The 24755-nt window shown below is 37.6% G+C and overlaps 1 protein-coding gene across 1 annotated transcript in view; it reads right to left on the bottom strand.

Moving 5' to 3' along the window:
• Positions 1-1943: 1943 nt before the first annotated feature.
• Positions 1944-24755, bottom strand: part of TBX18 (T-box transcription factor 18) — a 29776-nt gene continuing 6964 nt past the window's right edge. The window contains exons 4-8 of the mRNA XM_019967402.2: positions 24012-24183; positions 17797-17964; positions 13064-13128; positions 6533-6627; positions 1944-4938 (exon numbers count right to left, since the gene is read on the bottom strand). Coding sequence (XP_019822961.2) covers positions 4214-4938; positions 6533-6627; positions 13064-13128; positions 17797-17964; positions 24012-24183 — 1225 coding nt within the window. The 3' untranslated portion in view covers positions 1944-4213. The remainder of the gene's footprint in view (positions 4939-6532; positions 6628-13063; positions 13129-17796; positions 17965-24011; positions 24184-24755) is intronic.

The following is a 24755-nucleotide window of genomic DNA, read 5'->3' as shown; positions in this document are numbered from 1 at the left end:
GTCGCTCAGTCGTGTCCTACCCTTAGCGACCCCATGGACTGCAGCCTATGAGGCTCCTCCATCCATGGGATTTTCCAGGCAAGAGTACTGGAGTGGGGTGCCATCACCTTCTCCATTATTATGTGCAGCTTCCTTCAAATAATAATGTATAAAAGTATGTCTTACATATTATAACTAAATAAAGCACAATTCCATTTTTAAAAGTTATAAGTAATCCAACAAATTTTTAAAAATTCTGGTAGTGTAATGTTCTTTATAAAGATATATACCTAAATATTTTTATAAAAAGATATCTTTTGGAAATATATGTATATCCAAATACATGTACATATCTCTGAAAATTCAGTTTTATAAAAGTATTTTTCTTTTATTAAGCTGAATATTATTTATACACCAAGGTTGTCTATGAATTTGAAACTGAAAGGGCTAGTTAAACTTCTCATCACAGACACTCCTTTAACACATAAAAAACTGAGATCTAAAGCAGTTACATTTTGTCTAAAACCATGATTGGGAAATCCATGGTTTGAAATCAGGTTCCCTCATTCTCAAGGAAGTGATGATCTGCTTCAAACTTCCAAAAAAAAGAGAATTCATGATTTGAAAATCTATCAGCATGTAGATGGATATTAAGGTTTATCAACCTCTGTTGGATGTTTCTATACTTGAAATATATATATATATATATATGTATATATATATATATACATACACACACACATATATATATGCATATATATTTGTTCATTTCCCCCGACAATGTTTTTAAGCTTTGAGCTCCCAGAAGGCTGTAATCATGTATGTCTACTTTACTCTTCATATAGTCAACTTCACCTGCAACTTCTCTGAGCACCTATTTTAAGGAATGATGATTAATGAGATTAAAACACAATGTGGTAATGATTTAATAAAATGATTTAATTTCCAGTGGAAGAAACTCTCCATGTAGATGAGTCAATAAACTCACCATGAGGACACCTGGCAGAGTTACACTTTGAAATAGAGGATTCTTTACAAACCTGTCTAATAGAAGAGAGCATCAGCATAGCATCCACCAACTCTACCATGACTCCTGAATAAAACTTATGAAATTATTTTTAATGGCTTTACACCAGACTTGGTTAGTGATCACTCTTCTTGCACCTTCTCCTTCACATCTAAATCTTCTCAGAACTGCCCTACTCCAAAATTTACTCTCTTCTCTTAATCAAACCTTCAGTTATCTCCAAAACTTCTGTGTTATCTATTTCATACTAAGCTGTGAGTTGCTAATAGGTTTATGTCTAGGGAGTGAGGTCTCAAGAGGAATTCACATGTTAAAAGTTGGGTGCATTCTGTTCAAAATTCCACTAGGGTAAAGTGTGTGAGCCACTGCCATATCCGCAGTACTATGCCCCAACCTCCTCTGGAGGCCACCAAAGTCTCCTGACCCCCCTACATTCCAGAAACCAGGGGTCAGCAACTGGGTGCCCTGCTAGAGAAAAGCTGTTGACCTCTGGGACGGAGCTTGTGTGGAAGCAAGTGTTAATTTTCAAAATGTGACTGGTTGTGATAGCAACAACCTCACCTCATCACAATGTCCCTTGGAATGTTTTCTGGGCAAGGGGTCTAAAAGTGATCTGTCATCACTGGTCAGTGGTACAAGTAGCTTATTCCATCCTTGCCCTTCCCCCTTGGACCCAAAACAAAACATCCCAGTCTGCCTTCCTCTTCTTCTCACATTTGAATTTTCATGTGTTCACCATTTGTCAGGGCTTCACCTTCAATGACATGGTCAAGGCACCAAGAAATTATATTTAACACATGAAAAATGAATACCAGGCCCATGTCCTCATGCCTTGTAATTGTAAGCTACAAAATTTGTGTTTGGAGTCTGCATGTGTATGCCTATTCTTGGAACAACGTTTATAGACACTTTAAATGATTCCTCTTCAAAGCCATAAAAGGGTTTAGTAACACACTTTAATATATACTTTCTTAAGCATTTTTTAATAAAATACAGATATATAATTATAATTATCAATGCATGTATGTCATTTAATATAACGATAAAAGGCTAGTCTTTGAAGTGACATGATGATTAATATTTACAGTAAAACCTAAAGGAAATAGCACTTGTACAATATTGCTGATCAAAAGGAAAAGATTAAAAATTCTCCTCATATTGTGGTGTCATCTCAAATCACAAAGAGCAGAAAGGAAAATTCTCATCTTATTAATATATATATAGGAATAGATCATTACTTTCCATGTTTTCTCAAGTTGGAAAACTCTCTTGTTCTCCTGAAATTATGCCAGACTCTGAGGCTGGGATATGTTCATAATAAGGACTTTTCCCAAATCTTTATCTATTAATACCATACACAAACATGTTACATAGATCTACTTACTGGAAATATGTCATGTACCTTCACACTAATTTTAAATTTAAAGATCAATACTCACTTGATGAACTGTTAGAGCATCCATGAAGAAATTTATCAGTATGTATAAACAGAGTCACATTGTGTGAAAATACTGTTCAAATAGTAATCCCCCTAAATATATAACATCCATGCTGTTTTAAGGTAAAGAAGCAAATCAGGAACTACATTCTTTCCCCATCAAACTAAGGATAGGACAATGCCATTCTGTTTAGCACTGAAAGGAAACTCCACTGCTTTCGCTTGACAAATATATGAAACGTAATGAGTCAATGTCCAGACACATAATTTTATTCTCAACAAATACATGGTAATGCTCATCTTGCATTCTTAATTTTTCCTATTAATCTCATTTTGTGCTATCAAAGTTACTACTTGTTTTGAAACCATGTGCACATTATTTGGGGGAATTTTTTAAAAATAATCTTTTTCTTTTTTTTTTTTCAGTTTCAAGGCTAAAAATGATGTTGAGGTTAAAAGTTTTACAGCTCCTTTATCATAATTGGTATCTTCCTCCTTAGTCTTCCAAGAAGGACTTTATAGTAATGGGTTTTGGCCTTTGCACTGCAACCCCTAAAAGACAGATTGCTGGAGATAACCCCCTGAAATTCCTTACAGCGCTATTTAACACCATGAAGGCCTAGAATCTATCTGTTTTGAAAAAGACTCAGACAAAGGGACAAGGTTCAGGGAGGGGAGAGGTTTCGATTTGCAGGAATTTTCGAGACATAAATAAGTAGTGTAAATGCCTTTTCTTTTTACTTCTAGATCATGGGTCAGGAATCTCAAAGCAAGATGGAAAAAGAAACCTGAATGAAAAAAAAAAACACACTACAAAAACCTAAGGGAAAGCAGAAAATATTATTCCTCTTGATTTAAAAAGTTAAGACATTTTTCATTGGAATTAAAGTATTTGAGGTGGATTTATTTTCTTTTTGCCATTTCAGTCATAGCATATATTCCTTTTCTGGTGAAAACTGGAATTTAAAATATTTATTGGTCTACTTGATACTAAATAAAATGAACCAGGAAAGTCCAAAACACTGGAAATTTATTCTCTGCATATGAATAAATACCTCTTATATGTCCGATGGAAAGTGAAAAAATTACAAGCCTCTCTATCTTCTTTAGGGAAATAATTATTATGGATTATGAATTTTTACAGGACCAAAGTCACCTAATAGACGTGATAAATAAGAGCAAGCAGGAACACAAAAGCTAATCCTTCATGATTACAAATACCTCAGAACTATTACTGAGACTTCAACTGGCTTTTGCATCTTAGGTTCTCACACTGTGCCCAAGAATAACAAATTGCAAGACTCTGTGTGCTGGTTACTGCTGGTTATCAACACTCAAGTAGGAAACTGTGTAGAGCATTTTCCTGATAAATTAAGTTATAGGTCTTAGTCTGGTTAGTATCATTGCCAAGTTTTAAGTTTGCTGTTTGTTTTTTTTTTTTTAAGTATAAGAACTTTGGTTAAACATACTACATGATGCCAATACTCTGTGCAACTGGGGAGAAAAATAGAGGGAGGATGTGGTTTTGTAGGCTGCAAACTCCACATGCCACATACAGTATACATATATACCATAGCTAATCACAATCTCACCATGAGGAAGTCAAAAACCTCAGTGAGCTTTCATTTTCTATTATATATACATTTTACAAGCTACTTGATAAGTTTCTTTTCATATTGCTTTCCAAAGTGAAAGAAAAAATAGTAAAAGAAAACAAAGAAAGAAAATACATTAGCTGGATTCGAATGCAGTTTAACTTAAAGGCTTCATCAGACCATATGTGCAGATACTTGAGATGATGAGAGAGTTAAGCTTCCTAGGGTCCTAGAGTCAAAGAAACTCTGCTGACCCCCACTGCTAAGCAGGTGCACGCCTTCCACGGGGGGCAACATCTGCCGATCCGTCATGGTCCCACTTGGTGAGGACCCCAAGAAACTTCCTTGGGAAGAAACAATTTTCTCAGGACTGGCAGCCAGTTTAGGGGATGTGGAGAAGTTATACCCATACAAGGCACAGGGGCTGTGTAATCTGAACGTGTTGTAGGAACCCTGGTGGGTCTGGTTAGCAGCAAAGGCGTTGCTGGGGGGTGAAGGCATGATGTACTGGAGCTGGGGAGACATCCCTGAAATCTGCATGGACAAGCTGGTCTGTGGGCAGCTGAAGGTGTCCCCATCTGTGCCGCCCATGGACATGTTCACCGAGGCACTGCTGCTGACGCCCACGTAGGAGGGAGTCCTGGGAGGGGCGAACGTCTCCCCTGTCTGGTTGGTGAGCCTGTTGTAGGTCTCAGCCAAGGATGTGCTGTATCGGTTGAGGGTGAGGCCAGAGCGGGCGCAGGCGGAATAGTCAGCTGGGGCCAGACCACACAGCTGGCTGGTGTTGGGTCCCAGATGGAAGGCAGGAGATGAGCAAGGGGAGCCGGACAAAAGATGAGGGTGGGTGGCTGCAACACCATTCCCAGAACCTTGGAGTAAGGTAGAGGAACCTGTATTTCCTACAAAAGAAGTTGAAATGTAAAGAGCCTCTTTTCCTTTCAATTTTGTACACGTGAGCTAGACGCAACTTGTTACATAGAGCAGGTAAAAAGACAAAAAGGAGATGGTCTCCGCTCTCAGGAATTGTAATGTAATTGAATTTAGACTGAATGACTTTAAACACAGATACTCTCAAAATTTTCAAGAAAAATTATCTCCCCAAGGGATGGTCTTTTTTATTTGTTTGCTTTTTATTGTTTTTGTTTGTTTTTTTTGCAAAAGGTATTAGGACTCTACCACATCAATTTTTCACATTTTCTCCCTCAATTAGTTTTCTCAGAGTTTTCTCATTATTTTGTAATAAACATTACAAATATTAACTTTCCCAGCAACTTAAGAAAATATAAATTTCATCTTACTCTGTAATTTTTTCCAGAAGTATAACCATCACCTCATTTCTACCCACTTTTTACTCTTTTTTTCAGCAGAGTTTGCTCTGGATCAATATATTTTCTTGCAAGAAAAAAGAAGGAATTCAAAGGAAAGATCGAAACTGGCCAGACCCATCCTGTCTCAAACGAACTGGCAACCTCCCACTGAAAGCTTCTGTGGATCAGTGACTACCACGCATGCAGGGCTACTACAATAAGGCAACAGTCTCAAACTTCAAAAATCTCATTTCCAAACAGAAAGCGGTTTGGTGAATCACATGCTAACCCAAGAGCAGAGGTCCAACAGATAAACAGTCCTGTGAAATAGAGAGGGTGTTTAACCCTGCCTCCAATCAATAACAGTGGTGGCAGCTGATCGCCCCCCACTCCCCAGATTTGCTGGCAGATTGATGTCTGCAACTTGATGGAACTTAGGGAGAGAAGAGAATTCCAATGGGCTGGACAGGTTGTAAAACCTTCATTGCTCTAGAGACAGTGTTTTATATAGCTTCTCAAAATAATCTAAAAGCGCAATCCACCCAATGATAATTATCTAAAATCCTAGCATGCTAAATTCTCATGGGGATGCCAGGCAGGGTCAGGCATTAAGTGCAGGACTGAGTGCAGGATTGGGCTGTGAGTCCTAGCTACCCAGTAGAGAAGGAAGCATCATCCTGTTCCATGCAGCCTCTTTGAGGAAACACCAGCCCTGGGCTTGTTTGAAATGCTCAACAGTGATCTCAGGGAAGGCTGCCTCAGTGTACCTGAACTTCTCATCATAAATCAGCAGGAGAAACAAGCCTAGAGGCAATTCAGTTGAAGGAAGTGAAGAAAGAAGGGAGCAAAAAAGATGATCTGGGACCAGTATCTGTAATTTCTTGTGAAGTACACCAGGTACCAGGGCCAACTAGTCTACTTCTAATTTTAAGAAAAAAAAAATAATTAAAGGTGAAATAAAGGTCATGAAATACATAAACGGCCTAAAACATCCAAAACTTAACTTATGACCACACTAGCCATTTTCCATACCTACACCAGACACAAAAGGGAGGGATCTTGTAATAGAAGGATGTTGGTAATGAGGTAGCCATTAGACAATAGTAATGACTGCGGCATTTTTCAGTGCCTGAGCATCTAGGTAGGAACTGACCATATCTATGACCCAGGAGACTTCATGATTTACCTTGCTTGGGAATTCCAGGGATATCTTCAAAGGTGAGGGTCCGTAGTGAAGGTCTCCAGAATGCATATGACTCCACAAGAGCTTCCAAACCCATTCTAAATGGAAGGGTCAGGACAGGGGACGAACACAAGAAGCCAAGTTAGGAGCAGTTGGAGTTTTCACTCGTAATAAGCTGCTCAGGAAACACCACTGGAGTTGACAGTGCCTCCCAAATTGGCAGGTTAAAAGCTTGGCACACACACACACCAAAAAAATGGTCTGGAGATGAGCTACTATTCTGTCACCAAGAGCACAGAGGATAGAAACCACCAGCAGGTCCTGTTAATATTCTCTGAAAAATGAGCTGATCTCAGGGGATACAAAAGCTGGCCCCTGCGCTAGGAAGACGACGTGAAGACCATCCATCCTGGCCGCCCTGAGTCCAAGGCTCTGTGTGATCTGGAAGCACCCTCTTTCCCTGACACATTACTACCCCTCTGATGAGGAGGGCTCTGCCCCAAAAGTGTGCTCCTGCAAAGAGGCATTTCTACCCATCGTTCAGTGCCTTGACTGCCAGCCAAGAAGAGCAGTCATCCAAGGAAAATTCACTTCTCTCTCTGAGGCATGATCACCACACCCAGGACAGCCAGGGAGAGCTCAGGGCAGCAGCCCTGAATTCTCAACCCAGCCTCCAGGAGGACCACAACAAGGTTATCTCATAGGGGGCTAAGGTACACAGACCTAGTATTAGCATCAGACATTATGGTAAAGCCTCTACATACACTTAATAAATGGACACAAAGAGATAGGATAACTTCATAATGGACTATCCACATAATATCTATAAATTTTAAAACATGGCTGACTACTCTAAATACACACAAAAATGTATGTGTCTCCTACCGTAAGTGATTCAGAGTCTTCCTTATTGTGTATCAGATAATTAAGTCCTCCAGGTCCTAGAAATGAGTTCCTTCACTCAACTAGCACCTTCTCAAAGCCTTTCCACTTTTCCCTCAACCATTTGAGCCCTAATCAATCTGTTAATTCAGGTAACATTACGCTTTCCATGAAACGCACAGCTTTGCTGAAGAAAATGCCTGATTCCTGAGTGTCACACTATACAAGGCCACCTTTTTGAGATTGTCAGATACAGTTTTAGTGAATGCAGATAATCTGTGTTTAATGCAAATTTAAAGACAGTGAGTATGATTAACAGCTTAGACTCCATGTGATAGCTGCTGTAGATTCCCTGCATCTCCAAGTCATAACCTATGAACTAGGACTAGAGAAACACCCCCTTCAGAGTCACACCTCCTATACAACATGGTGAAAACTCCTGGGAGACCCAGAGTAAGCGACCTGTGCATACAGATAAAACCATCTTCCCTTACTTGCCCTGGGCTGCACTGAGCATGAAGAACAGAGTCCTCTGAGTCCTCTCCTAGCCCTAAAGTTTACCACTAAGCAATTTACAAACCAGACATTGTATCCGTGGCTGACTACAAACCAGGTCTAAGAACACTCTACTCAACAATATTTTATGTAAAGTATTGAAGGTATAAGTTTGGCAGCCGTATCAGTCTCAAAGCCCCACATAATCTGCAGGTTGCATTTAATACTAGACTCATGAATGCTGTACATGCATGCATGCTAAGTTGCTTCAGTTGTGTCCAACTCTTTTTGACTCTATGGACTGTAGCCCACCAGGTTCCTCTGTCCATAGGATTCCCCAGGCAAGAATAGTGCCGTGGGTTGCCATGCCATCCTCCAGGGGATCTTCCCAACCAGGAATTGAACTCACATCTCTTACATCTCTTGCATTGTCAGGCAGATTCTTTACCACCAGCACCACCTGGGAAGCCCCTCATGAATGCTGGGTGCTGTTTATTCCATTACTTTATTTTAGCCTGTACTAATACTCAATTTTTTTATGACTTTCTAGAAACAAGCTTTTTTAAGTTATAGAATTTAGGACACAGTTTTGTCCTAAACTGTTTCATTAAACACAGATGAATTTTTGTAATTACAGTTTTAAATATTCAGGATACGTAAGTAGTCCTGGAGGGGCCTCAGGGGGAATTTACTAAGGGCAATTAATGAATATTTACAGGACTTAGAAATTTATTAACTGTGGAGATGAGCATCAGTGCATTATTTGCTTTAGTGGTGTAAACTTGACTATGTTTCAAATACAAACCCATACTCCAAATTCTTAGGGAGAAGTTACTAATCCTCACAAATAGGTAACCCTAAGCCTTAAAGAGATGCTCTGAAGGTTACAGATCTACAAGTGGTCTGATTTGGACCTATTGATATTTTTCTTGAGGCTGCTGTTTCACACTGCAAGTTCCAGAAAGGATTTCAGATATTTTGCAGGAAACAGTTATAAAATATTTATTAGCTGAATCTGGACTTTAAAAAAAAAAAAAAAGTCTTCATTTTCCCCAGTAATGGAGACTTTTCCCGTCTAGTTAAAGAAAAGATAAAAGGCACCTCCTGCAGGAGTGTAGCCAAGGCGATAATTTATACAAGATGCCTTTGAACAATTTCCACATTTTATCACCACCCTAATTTATGCTATCAAATAGCCGAGTTTATTTAGTAAAATGGTTATGTTTTTTCCTAAAGTATTTAAAGAGAAGAAATTTTTGTACCTTCCTGAGTAAAAGATTTTATAGGGTCAACCCTAAGGCCTAACTGAAGAATGAAACTATTCTCAGCACATAAATTCTCCTTCACGTAACAAATGTCCTGCAGGAGCGCTTTTAAGGGCTGAAGCTACTGATTTCTATAAAATAGGCTGTAGGACCATAAATAGCCAGGAAGGTATAATTTTTAATTAAAGCAAATTGTTTTATAAAGTTTAAAAAATCACAAGTCCAAGTTTATTTCTCGTCCTGCATAATTTGTTTATTTCATGTATAGGGAAAAAATAAAAACAGAATGTATATTAAAAAGTAGTAACAGTACATCAAAATCAGGGGTATTAAAGAAATATTTTGCACTTTTTCTCATGGGATTTTTCCTCTATTAACATATGAAAACATATTACCCCTTCCCCAAGTCCTCAGCACTAATGCATCCTCCTGATCTTATAGATAACTTGGGCTCTTTTTTTTTTTTTCTTAAGGAAAATAACACGTAAGTTAGAAATCTTCAAAGCTTACCACATTCTCTCTTTTCCATAAAAGTGTCTTTCACATTTATCAGTGGAAAACGTTAAAGTATTTAATATTGACTCATAGATATTTAATATTGAGTCATAGATATTTAGCATTCAAAAATAAGCACTGAAGAGTTTGTCTGTCATAAGCAGAATTCATTTTAATGAGAAAAAAAGTGAAACTATTCATTTCACCAACAGGGAAGCTATATATAAGCTCAGTAGTTTTTTTCCTATATTAAGGTATTATTTAAACAGTTGGAGTAAAATAAAAATTTCAAAGTTTAACAACCTTTTAAAAAGTGTTAAGATAAAATTCATTATTTTTTGCATATCTATTAAAAACTTTAAAAGGTGTAGAATCAGGAAATAAACAGTAGCCAGCACCATGACTTATACCCCTTCAACAGTGAAAGGAAAGAAAAATTTCTATTGAACCTAGCACTTTGACCTCATGATACCAAACAAGAGACTTAGTGGTTTATTTTGACCAGTGCCTCTGATTTTTTTTTTAACTGATCCAAAAAAAAAACACCTTTTAATTGTGCCAACTTACCTAAAATTCTTTTTGAAGCCTTGCAATATTGGTTGGCTAAAAAGTTCGTTTGGGTTTCTCCATTACATCTTATGGAAAATTATTCTGAACAAACTTTTTGGCCAACCTAATATGTATCTATCATCTCACTTCCATTTACAGGCTTATGCAGTATAAACACTACCCAAGATACATCTTTAAAAATGTTTAAGGTTATCACTTCAAAAAAGAACTGACAGTAGTGTACAAAATGATAAACATAACTAACACTGCTCTATGTTATATAAGAAAGTTAAGTTCTCGTCATGAGGAAAAAACTATTTTTCTTTAATTTATGCCTATATGAGATGATGTATGCTCACTAAACTTATTATGATAATTGTTTCATGATGTATGTGAGTTAAATCATTATGTGGTACACCTTAAACTTTAGCAGTGCTGTATGTCAATGACATCTCAATAAATGTGGAAAGAAAAAAAAAAAAAGACAGTGTTCAAGCCATGTGACCTCACAATGTCAACAGCAGTGAGGTCTTTGCTAGAGTCATCCTACAGGAGAGCCTGGAATTAGTCCTGGCAGTATAGTCACATGGCTTCCCAGGTGGCTCAGTCAGTAAAGAATCTGCCTGCAACACGGGAGGCCTGGGTTGGATCTCTGGGTTGGGAAGATCCCCTGGAGGAGGGCATGGCAACCTACTCCAGTATTCCTGCCTGGAGAATCTAAATGGACAGAGGAGCCTGGCAGGCTACAGTCCATGGGGTCGCAAGAGTTGGACATGACTGAATGACTAAGCAGAGCACAGTATAGTCTCAAGTCTCAGTGCTGCCTTTCTGGAGTTTCAGTGAGTTTCAATAAATTCATTCTCTGCTTAAAAAAAAAAAAAAAGAAGGTTCTTAAATAGATAAATATTCTGCTATCAGAAAAGTCACAAGAAGATTTCATCAAAGTATTTGTCAAGGTCGAAAAAGGAATCATCCCAGGGGCTCCCAGTCACCTCACCAATAAGCACCTCGGTTACTGATTTCAGAAGATTTCAGAAGAGCTTTCAGAAACTCCTCTGAAAAGCAATGTTAACTAGGAGCTAATGCAATGATGTAACAAAAGCCAAGCAAAGTTTTTCTCCACATGGAAAGAGACATCTAAAACAATAGAATAATCTCAGTACAGCAGACGTATGGTAGGAACATCCGGAAATCTTCCTACAGAGTAAAGGATTTCAGATGGAAGCTGCATTATTAGTCAGTCTTATTGATCTGCCTGCGCTAAACTAGAGGGTATTCTACTCTCATACATTTAAGTCCTGGAAATGGCAACCCACTCCAGTGTTCTTGCCTGGAGAATCCCAGGGATGGGAGAGCCTGGTGGGCTGCTGTCTATGGGGTCGCACAGAGTTGGACACAACTGAAGCAACTTAGGAGCAGCAGCAGCAGCATTCAGTCAATTCAGTCACTCAGTCGTGTCCGACTCTTTATGACCCCATGGAACTGCAGCACACCAGGCTTCCCTGTCCATCACCAACTCCCAGAGCCTACTCAAACTCATGTCCATCAGGTCGGTGATGCCCAGTCCTCATAGTACATGGTGTCTAAAAGAACCACTGCATTACCAAAGGGGGAGGGATAAATTAGTGATTAGCAGATACAAACTACTATATATAAAGTAGATAAACCACAGTGTCCTACTGTATAGCACAGGGAACTATATTCAATATCTTATAATAAACCACAATGGAAAATAATCTGAAAAAGAAAAAAAATAAATAAAAGAGCCATTGCACATGAAGATGAAATCAAGTCTTTCTGCAGGCACATAAGTTTATTCTGAGAAAAGGTCTCTGTCTATACTTACCTTGCTCAGCCAATCATCTGAAAGAACTAAAAGTCTGGACTCCTATGTGATTGTTTTCTCTCTACAATTTTAAGTGTAATTGTTCCTAAAATAAAATAATCGAGGGTTTCGACCTCATATAGCCACAGCCTATCAATACAAAGTTTTTAAGAAGTATTAGAATAATGTCTGGAATAAGTGATAAAAATGTCTCAAATACTTTTTAAAAACAAAATGCTTTTCAAAACATTTAAGTCAAAGTCTTACCCAGAGAGGGCATCTGGAGAACGTTAGTCTATTATTACTATCAACAGTTATAAAATATTTTAGAAAATGTCACACCAACTCTATTGGAATAGAATCATATCAATAAATTCAAAAACTCTTGGCACACAGACTAAGGAGATCTGCTTTTTGATAAAGAGTAATAGAGTGGAATTCATTACTGTAGCTCTCCCACTTAGTACAAACACCATAAAACACGACACAGAAAAAATAAACAAGTGTGTGGCTGTCAGTAGAGCCAAGATAAATTTGGAAACTAAAGAACATCAGCTGTCTTGGCAGTGGGGAGTAGTTTCAAATTCTAGTTGAAAATCTGAGTGAACAAGAGTCTCTGTCATATTTCGAAGACAGATCAATACATAGTTGTGACATTGTTGAGCAAATTCTAAACCAAGAGCAGATGCAGACAGTATTTTGACTTGGGATATTAAAGATCCTGGCTCTGGAGGCACAGGTTTCTACAAAGTCCCTCCAGAGGCAGCATGCACTGTACACCCTGAGAACTTCCGTTTTCACCCCAGCATTTCACATCAACATTCAGCTTAGAAATGAGTAAGCCACAATGATGCACCCAAACTAAGTTATATTCATGCCTCAGTGATATTAACAAATTTAAACTTTATAAAAAACGATTTCAAAATCACATAAGTAAATTTAACTGTTTACTTTGTAGTGGAAAATTCACCATAAAAATCAAATGTATTTATCACAGCCAGAATGTTTTTAACTAAGACTCACCTATTACGCCCGGAGTCTCGGAAGCCTTTGGCAAAGGGATTCCTATCTATCTTCAGGCGAGTAATCTGCAGAGTAGGGAAAAAAAAAATCACATCAAATCTTAAGATAAAAGCCAAGGAAGGTTATAAAAAATGGTAGTGATGGAAGAACTATAAGAAACTCCAGAATCAACTGTCAGAGGATTCTACTGTGTTCTTCTCCCCTGTTTCTCGGGTATTTTATTATCTTAGCAGCAAAGCTACAAGAATATTTCAGAAGTCATCTAGACATTCATTTGCTATGAAAAGAACATTCCCCTACTTCTATCCAAGCACTGTAATAAAGTTTGCTTTGCTATTAATATCCCTGGAGAAGGGGATTCTGAATCGTCTGTTGATAATTGCCCTTCGTTTGACAATCTCTTTAAAACTCTTCCCTTTCTTAACTCGGTGAAATGTGTCTGCTTCTTTTGCAGTAGTGCTGATGGAGAACAGCTAATATCCAACTTCTATTTAACAGCCACGTATACACTTAAATGTTGTTAATGTTCTTCAGAAATGGGCAATATATACTCCTTGAACCTTCCTGCCTTCCGTTTTTCTTTGTCTCTCCTCAAATCATCTTTACAGCTCTCATCTCCTCTTTCATCTGTGGAGTCGTGACCTGGTCAGAGGACTACAGTGAATGTCTAACCAAAGGTAACCGTGACTTGAAGGTTTTAATAAGATTCAATCTTATACACATAGGAGAAATAAATAATAGCTTCATTTTAACTACAGCTGTAATTTGTTGACCTATAACTAGATTTTTATTCAGGAAGATCCCAAGATATGAGGGAAAATTTTTTATAAGTGGTCTAATCATCTCCATTATAAACAATTTTTTTAGTTATACCATCTTGAAATTGACACTAATAAACAACATCCCATCTGTTTCTGACCATATCTCCATCTTGCCCAGAGAAGTTTATAGCCTATTTTCTAAGAAGCACATCATGCTTTGTCTTCTGTGTTTCTTGGTTTAGTAGAATCTACTAAGTTCTAATTGTGCCATTTTGGTCAAGGACAAATGAACACTGCTGAATGACACTAAGGCAAAGAAAGGCATCTCTGGAGAGTCACCTGAAATCCCCCTATATCATGTTGTGTGTGCTTTCAGCCATCTGCCAGTCAGCTTTGCAACACCTAAGGGAGGTGTATTCCACATGCTACTACTTAGTTTGTGGATGCTGCTGCTCAGTTGCTTCCTTCGTGTCCGACTCTGTGCAGCCCCATGGACAGCAGCTCACCAGGCTCCTCCGTCCACAAGATTCTCTAGGCAAGAATACTGGAGTGGGTTGCCATTTCCTTCTCCAAGTTTGTGGATGAAACTACATTATAACAAGATAATGTAAGGGTCTGCTAAGTAATTCACTATGTCTATCACTCTGCCATTGAAAGAATTCTTTATAATTCATTATAGCTCAATTATCTGTTCATTTAAATAATGCTTAAAGAACACCGAATAACTTAAACATTCATTTAAAACAGTGTTTTAACACAGTGGGAAAGGGGAGGGTGGAATAAATTGGGGGAGGAATATTGACATATATAAACTACCATGAGTAAAATAGATAGCTAATGGGAAGCTGCTGTATAGCACAGGAAGTTCACCTTGGGGTTCTGTGATGACCTAGAGGGGTGGGATGTTGGGGTGGGGTGGGAAGGAGGTTCAAGACAGAGGGAATATACACATATACATATGAGTTATTCATATTGTTGTACAGCAGAAACTAATACAACATTGTAAAGCAATTACACTCCAATAAAAAAAATTAAAAATAAAAAAAAATAAAGTACAGGGGAAGAAGTTTAAAAAAATATTTCTGAGCTATAAGTAAATGGAAAGACAAAGCAAAAAATAGTATTTTAAAAAAGAGTTTACAGCTATTACAAAGAATGCATTTGAATCAGTTCTAATGAGGTGGATGAAACTGGAGCCTATCATACAGAGTGAAGTAAGTCAGAAAGAAAAACACCAATACAGTATATTAATGCATATTATGGAATTTAGAAAAATGGTAACAATGACCCTATATGCAAGACAGCAAAAGAGACAGATGTAAAGAACAAACTTTTGGACTCTGTGGGAGAAGGCGAGGGTGGGATGATTTGAGAGAATAGCATTGAAACATGTATATTATCATGTTAAATAGATCGCCAGTCCAGGTTCGATGCATGAGACAGGGTGCTCAGGGCTGGTGCACTGGGATGACCCTGAGGGATGGGATGGGGAGGGAGGTGGGAGGGGGGTTCAGGATGGGGAACACATGTACACCCATGGCTGATTCAGGTATGGCAAAAACCACCACAATGTTGTAAAGTAATTAGCCTCCAATTAAAATAAATAAATAAATTTTTAAATAAAAAAAATAAAAAGGAGCTCAGATTTATATCATGGTGCTTGTTTAAATACATTGCAATCACCAGCATCATTACACTGACATCACACCTATTACGCGCATACCATGTATGCTGTAATACGAGTTTTGCACAAATTATTTCATTTAATTCTCATAGCAACTTAGATGTAGTTATTATCCCAATTTTATGTTTTCTTTTATACTGGCTTAAGTTTTTTATGATTATAAGGTTACTTGGCCATAGGACTGGACTGGAACCCCAAGTTTCAGAGCTTATGCTGGTAACCACCAGGCATGGAAGCCTATCAATTTCCCATAAGTTCTTCAAAACACAGTTGAGAAGTTAACCAAAAAAAAGAACAACTGCATTTTTCATGATCAATTTCCTTTCTTCCAACTTTTCCACCCTCTTAACTGATTAATCAGCATTTGTGAATTGGTGTGAGTCACCAATATGTATCAAAAACCCACTGTATCTTGTTTATTGTATAACAGAGGCTTGGAGAAAATACATGTTTAAAATAACATTTAATACACAGTTAATTGGATGCGTAATTCAGAGAGAGACAGACAGAGAAGAAAGATTAACAGGGTTGTTTAAAAGGTACCAAAGGTACAAAATGCCTCTTTTCTCCTTACACATTGTATTTTTCCTGAAAAAAAAAATCATTTTCTATGACTGATATATTTTAAGAATATATTCCTGGGACTTGCTGGTGGTCCAGTTGTTAATACTTTGCCTTCTAATGAGGGGGCTTCTGGTTCCATCCCTGGTTGAAGAGATAAGATCCCACATGCCTCACAGCCAAAAACACAAAACATAAAACAGAAGAAATATTGTAACAAAGCCAATAAAGACTAAAAGGGAGCGTGCATGTGTCACTTCAGTTGTGTCCGATTCTGTGTGACTCTATGAACTCTAGACTGCCATGGACTCCTTGTCTACAGGATTCTCCAGGCAAGAATACTGGAGTGGATTGCCATGCCCTCCTCCAGGTAATCTTCATGACCCAGGGATTGAACCCACATCTCTTACATTTCCTGTATTGGCAGGTGGGTTCTTTATCACTAGGGCCACCTGAGAAGCCCTAAGGGGCTATATCTTAAAAAAAACTTAATTATCTCCAGCCCTTTTAAAGGTTAATTTCATGTTCCTTCCTAAAAGCCTACATAAAAAGTGTGACAGTGTGAGTGTGAGAGGACAAGACAGCTTGGGTGGTGTCACCCATGGATGAGAGCAGAGGAGCTTCTCAGCCCTAAGGGAGAACTCATAGGGCAGGGTTCAAATCTCCTAAGAAGATTTAAGACAAAAGAAAACAAAACAGAGACCTTAAAGCCTTAGATTGTTGACTGAGATGTATATAAATGTCAAGAGAAGTGAAAATCTAAAATAATGCTGCTGACCTTTGAAAATTAAAAAAAAAATCTACCACAGACCACATTGCTCCACTACATTGCTATTTCTTATGAAAACTGGCCAGAAAATTGCATGGGTCAAATAATTGCCTCCACTCAATTTTCCACCTGCTTGATACAGCCTTAAATAATGACATATATTAATGCTAACTTATAGAGAAAAGAAATATTTCACTTCTCAAATTATTTCTAATTTAATGGAAGGATTACTCCACAATTGCTCATCTCTCAGACAGTAAGGGTATGTATAACCCTCTATTACAATTGAAGAAATAGCACTTTTGTACATATAAGAAGGATAAATGATTCTGAAATACTTCCCCGAACACATGGATGGCAGCTTTAAAAGAAAGTGAGCTGACAAATCTCATGTCCTGTGATACAACTCACTTTCATATTCTACGGGTCTATTTCCTAGTCAGTACACATGCTTTCTAATTTTAATTATAACATCAGGATTCAATGTCTCAAAATGGAAAGTAAACTTACACTGCCAGTCATGAGAGACATTCTGGTCTGAAGAAATCTTCACTTGTAAAGAGTAGCTTTACAAGGGCATCTTGGATAAATATTACTACATATGCATGCATGCTAAGTCACTTCAGCCATGTCTGACTCTTTGCAATCCTATGGACCGTAGCCCACCAGGCTTCTCTGTCCATGGGAGTCTCCAGGCAAGAATACTGGAGTGGGTTGCAATACCCTCCTCCAGGGGATTTTCCTGACCCAGCAATCAAACCCCTTTTGTTATGTCTCCTGTGTTGACAGGTCGGGGTATATGTGTATATATATATACACACACACACATTCTGGATGTCATACATGGCAAGCACTTCATGACCATTCTTAACTTTTAGATAGAGTGAAAAAGAGAGCTAGCTTTTAATCTGCACATGAAATTAAAAGTCTAGAAAGATTCCAATTCTGAAAACAATACCTGCTGGTTCTGATAGGCAGTGACAGTGGTGAAAACAGTTTCTGGAAAGGAAAATGCCTTCACTCCCTCTCCAGATGGAACAGGCTTGATAGGAGAAAGATCATCCCCACAGTCTTTACGGATGATGTGGACTCGCGGTTGGTATTTGTGCATAGAATGAAGTATAATCTATATCAAGGAAAGAGAAGACAAATTTGTCAGCAACTTCTACCCAACCTCAACCTCTGACTAAATACTGAATGTGTAAAACAAATCCCAGTTAGAAATAAAGATACCCAAGGCTGTGAAAGTCCCAATTTAATACAGTGTACGAAAACTGGAGTGAGACAATTAGGAAGCTATTTGGAAAGTGTGCATACAAAAAGAAAAAAAGGCAAGTAATTATTTTGGTTGAAGCCCTGTGTGCAACCATATGAATGTAGCATCACATTTTCTGTTTCTGAAAACACAAGAATAAATTCATCAGCATTTTTATTTATAATGAACCTAATGGAACACAGAGTCCAAAACAATAAAACTAAAAATGAGACTGAAATGATTGTTTTAATTCCACCACACCCATCCCCTAAAAGTAAGTATTTGCACACCAAGATTTTCTTCAGAGAACATTTTTCCTCTGTTGGTAACTACAACATATCTACTCAAGGGCAAAGGGATTTTAAGGATACCCCAGGGTCTGCCTTATGTGTGGTTCACAAAGTCTCTGGTTTGCCTGGAAAGCCCAGCATTCGTGCTTCCATCACAACAAGGCTTCCAAAACCCAGATGTCCGGGGATGAAAAAGCTCTCAGACTCAGCTCGGGGAATCTGATGATATGGTTCAACTGCCTTCTGCCCAATGATTCCACTTCTGAGAATTTATCCTAAGGAAATATTCCAAATCCCAAAAAGTGTTTCATGTACAAAGATGTGCAATGCACCATTTACAACAGTGGAAAAACTATAAACCACATGAATAGATTGGTTAGGTAAATGAAAATCCACACAATGGTTACAACATTATTCAGCCATTACTAACGCTTTTAGAACATTTTTAACGACATAATGAAACACTTCTTTTTAAACCCTAAATTAGAATAAAGGATCCGAGTTGTTTTTAAACTTACCATAACTACATAAAAATAGACAGTAAAAGGACCCATACAAAGATATGAACAGTGGTCATCTCTAGATGATGGAATTGTGGATGAATGTTTTCTTCTTCATTTGTTTTACACTTTCAAGGTAGAGGAGGTAGGTAAAGAAATAGCTTCATCCAATGAGATTTTCTATGTGCTGCTGGAAATCCAAGTTCAGTTATTCACTAATGAGTTTAATTAACAAATCTATATCTTTCCTGAGCTATACAACTTGAATTCAAGCTTTGAAGTGTTAGAAGTTTAGAGAAATGCTTAAACAAAAGTCTGAGGGAAAAAAACACAACCACAGTGGTTGGTTTACCTGCCTCATGCTTTTCAGGATGTGCACAGTTTAATAAACCAAATTCAGAATCACTGGTCAACCTAAACATCTCTCTACTTATAGAGTGTGTTTGCTGCCCCAAAGGAATGTGTTTATCTTCCATTATTAACCAACAGTTGTGAGGTTTTTCTAACCTAAACTTTTCTTTCTATCAGTGGAGGAAATGCCTAGAGAGTAAATCTAATGATGATACTCACCACACATGCCTGATGGAGGGATAGCATGAGTCTGAATAAAGGACAAGAGGAGACAATAGCCCTCATTGTCATCTGGGGGGACACAACACAATTCAGCAACCTCGGGAAAAGTTTTTTTTCCAGATATATAAAAGGACAGAATTTCAACTTATTCATGACTCACAAAGTCAATTAAAGGGTTACAACTGGAAATCTTTAGATAAGTAAAATTAGCAAATAAAGTAAAAAAATAAAACGTGCTGTATTTAGTAAGGATAAGTTCTGTTTTGCAAAACACTGCCTGTTGGGGTGTGTGTATATACACTAAGTTAAACATAAAATGTATGTCTGGCTGTAATCAGATTAAAAGTCTGAAAAGGCAAGATTTAATTCTAATGATTCATAAATTCCAGAGCTGGAGAAAAACTGGAAAAAGTCACTTTACATTAAACAAAAATAAAAGGCATGGTCAGTTTCAAAAGATGAGAGTTAACTGACTTGAAGTGAAGGAAATAAAAAGTTATTTAGGTTTCTGTTTACTAGTCAATGAAAAGTAAATTCTTGTTTTATGAAATCTTTTTTCTCTCAAGCAGATTTCTCCATACAGCTCTCTATATTTTAATAGTATTATTTGTTTAAGCTGCTGCTGCTACTACTAAGTTGCTTCAGTCGTGTCCGACTCTGTGCGACCCCAGAGACAGCAGCCCACCAGGCTCCCCCGTCCCTGGGATTCTCCAGGCAAGAACACTGGAGTGGGTTGCCATTTCCTTCTCCAATGCATGAAAGTGAAAAGTGAAAGGGAAGTCGCTCAGTCGTGTCTGACTCTTAGGGACCCCATGGACTACAGCCTACCAGGCTCCTCCATCCATGGGATTTTCCAGGCAAGAGTGCTGGAGTGGGGTGCCATTGCCTTCTCCGATTATTTGTTTATATCCTTATGCAATCTCCAAAATGATTTAAGGTGGGATATACTGGGAGTAGGGTACAGAAATAGCTGAGGCATGCCTATGTTTGTACATTAAAGGGCAACTGCCAACAGTAATCTGAATATTATTCAAAAAAATAATTTATTCTCAATATTACCTATAGGAATTTAGTATATCCCTACAAATTTTTAGGGAATGCTAAACAAGCCTTAGTTCCTATATATAAAATAGCATTATTTGTTTTTTAACGAACTATCAAAGTTATGATGACAAATGGTCATGAATAATTTGCTTTTTATTAGAACTAAAGTAGAACTAAGAGAACCACTGCCCTTATGAACAAAAAGACCACAATGATAATATCCATTACTGAAACTCAAATAATTATAATCTGATCTGCATGTTCTATATTCTCTGTTCTGTTTAGATGGAGGATATTTTTTCTTTTGGATGCTATCTATTAGCACAGATAGTAACATAAATCTCTGTCCATACAAACAGGGTGCTTTCCCATGTGTAGGTTAATACACATTTTCCCCATGTTAAAGACATTAGGTTTGACATTGGTGGGATAACTAATATTTTAAAATTTAGCCATTACTAGTCTTCCAATTTCCTTCTCGTATATTCTTCACAATTCTGACTCTCTTTCAATTTCTTTATTTCTTATGAAGCAGAATAAATTACTTTTTTAAAAAGACACTAGGTTTGAGTCAAAAGAAGCGTTATTACTTAGTTCTGATGCTGCCTATCATATAAGGGCAGAGGGATGAGAGTCCCTGTGAGGTCCCTGCATCAAGAAAGCGACTGAGTTAGTCCCCTCACAATAGTACTGTTGTCTTCTCAGACCCTGAATCACATCAACAGTAGAATATGACTTCCTAATCTCTAATCTAACCTTATTTAGGGTGATAAAACTGAGCAAAAAAAAACCCTAATAGACACCTTCTTTGCAGAGCCTTCCCAATCTCTCTTGGCTGGAACAAAATGGCTGCCGTACTGCGCTGCTCTGACAGCACCATAATCTGTGTGCTGCTGCTGCTGCTGCTGCTGCTGCTGCTAAATCTCTTCAGTTGTGTCCGACTCTGTGCGACCCCATAGAAGGCAGCCCACCAGGCTCCCCCATCCCTGGGATTCTCCAGGCAAGAACACTGGAGTGGGTTGCCATTTCCTTCTCCAATGCATGAAAGTGAAAAGTGAAAGTGAAGTCGCTCAGTCGTGTCCGACCCTCAGCGACCACATGGGTTGCAGCCTAGCAGGCTCCTCTGTCCATGGGATTTTCCAGGCAAGAGTACTGGAGTGGGGTGCCATTGCCTTCTCTGAATCTGTGTGCTAGTCTTCTCTTTTGTCTAGGTTAGATCACTGAAGCCAGAGACTATGGCTTTTCATCTCTTACTACATTTTACAAAGTCGTCAAAACTTTTGTTTTTAAATAAATAACAGACAAGAGTACTCTCCGTCCTACCTTCTCCTCTAGTATCAAGCAATACGTGATTTCTACTAATAGCAAAGGCAATTTTCTTGCTTCCAAAATGTATAGGTACATATTTTTCTCTCTCCATTCCCCCTACACACTACTTTTTTTTTTATTAAAGTATTACATCCTGCCACAACTTTAAAAGAAAAAAATTTTTTGGAAGATGACACACTTCTATAGATATTGCTTGTTTTCTGAGTTTTTATTTTTCTGAATAGTGAAATATTATAATTATTCAGGTATAAACAACTGGGGTTCAATTGGCAATCTATTATTTTGTGTTTTAAGCAAATGCTGTGTGATTTAAATCAGTAGACATCTGAGCAAAGCATATTATCCTCTGTAATACAGGTGGGTCTCATCCAATTAGTTGAAAAACTTAAGAAAAAAAAATTGAGGTCCACTGAGGAAAAGGAAAGTCTGCTTCCAGACTGCCTCCAGACTCAAGTTGTAATATCAGGTCTTCCCTGGGTCTTTGCCAATCCACCCTGCAAATTTTGGACCTACCAGCCCTACATCTGTGTTAGTCAGTTCCCTAAAATAAATGTCTCTCTCGTGTGTATGTGTGTGTGTGTGTGTGTGTGTATAATATAATCTGTTGGTTCTGTTTTTCTAGAGAATGCTGTTTTAAATAGAATCTAGTGAAATTACGAAGATAAAATCATATAGATAGATAAATTACTACCTCTAATACTGTAGATATATTAGGTATAAAGCCAGTAATTTGATCAGAATTAGAATTATAAAATCACCATATTTATTTAAATTATTTAAAGTCATTTGTATCTTATCTATGACAGTGTATAGTTTTTGGATCCATTATCTCTTCAAAAGATATGTACTCAAAAATATATATATATATACACTCAAACTATAGAACTCCAAAAAATAGAGTATATTTAAGCTTTTGAAAATCATCAACATTTAGTGCCATTTATTTTTCAATTTTTTATTCTAAAAAAAAGTAAAGACTCTTCAATGGACACACTGGCAAAATTTCACACTTAGCTCCCTCATTGAGACAGAAGAAACTAATGTCCTTTCACTGAAGTCAAGTGAAAAAGAACTGTTACAACCTGACTATGTACATAAAGAAAAAAACAGAAAGTAATGTACTTTCAGGACATGAAGTTGTATCATTCAGAAGTGAAATGTACTAGGCTTCAAATTACAAAAAGCACTGGCAGTTTCAGAGAGATGAGTCTTACAAATCTAGATACTGCATCTGTACCACAATGAAATGTGTACTTGAATGTCTTCGTTAAGGTCAATTGCTTAAGATATTGTCTAGCAACTTACAAATCACATCCTGTCATCACTGTATTACCATCTTACAACAGTTTGCATTTTTTGTTTTAAAAGACTGGCCCGTAAATAAGCTATCTTCATGTCACCCCTTTGAGAAATGAATGAATTGGTATTCCTTTTATGTATGATACACTCTTCAAAAGGCACATCAATCCTGCTTCAGTCAAAACTCTCTCAAATAACAGAAATCTAACAGAAATGCTAGCACTGAGTGGAAATCAGCACATATTCAGTTTCTTATTTATTAAAACATCAATAATAAGGTAGATATCTCACCTACAAACAACACTGTGTGAAAATCATTAAAGTGTTAAAAATGACTATATTATTGAAACTACTGACTTTAGCATATATTTCATATTTCAGTTTTAAGATGAAAGGAATTATTATTACAACATATTTTGACACATTAGATGTCATTACAAAACAATTGGAAGCTTGCAGATGGAACACACAGATAACATAAGCCTGGGCCATTGTTGACAAGCGATGAACCTCAGCTGGGAAAAGAAGAGGCTATAGGCAGGACACCATAAATCATTATCACTGTTCACCCAACTTCTAGAATTCATATTCAAAGTGTAGTAATTATCACTTTATGAAATTTCAAACAAATGTGCTGGCTAAAATTATCTTCTGACACAAGTGCAGTATCCAGTTTTACCTATTAAAAGCTTCATAGAATACTCTGGCCACAGGCATAGCCTCTGATGAAAATGTAACCTTGATGTTGCACAGCTGTGCACACTCTAGTCAACCAGGAGAGGAATGTCACGATCTTAGAAAAGTTCATTTCCTTCAGGCAGACACAGTATAGATAATGGTCATGCCATCCAACGGAGGCAAATTAGGGAGGCCCTCTACTCACGTGGCCTTGGTCGTCCAGCTCGTTGTTGGTGAGCTTCAGCTTGTCGAAACTGATCACTTGTCTCATCCAAGTCTCCCCTGAGGCAGGTGAGTCTGGATGAATGTACACGCGGGGTGGCACAGGGGAGTCAGCATTGCCTGCCACCATCCATTTAGAGCTGTGATAAACATACCTAGAAGGCAAGGACAAGGCTCTGTTTGTGGATTGTTGCTTTCTTGGAATTTCCAACTCTGTAGCCTCAGACAAAACGGGCACCCTTTTAAGTCTAAAATTCAAGGATTTGCTCTTTAGATTCAATGTGTATAAAATAAGAATTCAAACACTTTTAAAAAACTCTCTGAAGCAGTGGTAGCCTGCTGACCACTCAAGGTGATATGTTAAGGATTTAGTGAAAAATATGCACATTATTTCCACCATAAATGCAAGAATTTCGATTTGGATAAATCACACTTATTCATGTTAGACATTCTGTCTGTATTCTGATGTTCTCCATTTTTCTTCTGGATATGCAATTGACATGAAGAAACTATTAAGTTGTCAAGGTCTGCTTTAAGGAAATCCCCAAAATACTTGAGAGTTATATCTTCAACGGTCTAACTTTCTTTATCACTCCCCATTTTAGGCTTATGTTCAAACTGATAAGAGACATGGTAGAAAGTCAAGGGGAAATTGTCAGAATGTACAGCAAATTTATTTTCATAGGGAAAAAAGTCCCATCTATTATTTAGAATTATTTTTTTCTAA

This window comes from Bos indicus, chromosome 9 (genome assembly GCF_029378745.1).
Source record: "Bos indicus isolate NIAB-ARS_2022 breed Sahiwal x Tharparkar chromosome 9, NIAB-ARS_B.indTharparkar_mat_pri_1.0, whole genome shotgun sequence".
NCBI lineage: Eukaryota > Metazoa > Chordata > Mammalia > Artiodactyla > Bovidae > Bos > Bos indicus.
This window is presented reverse-complemented; position numbering and strand designations above follow the sequence as displayed.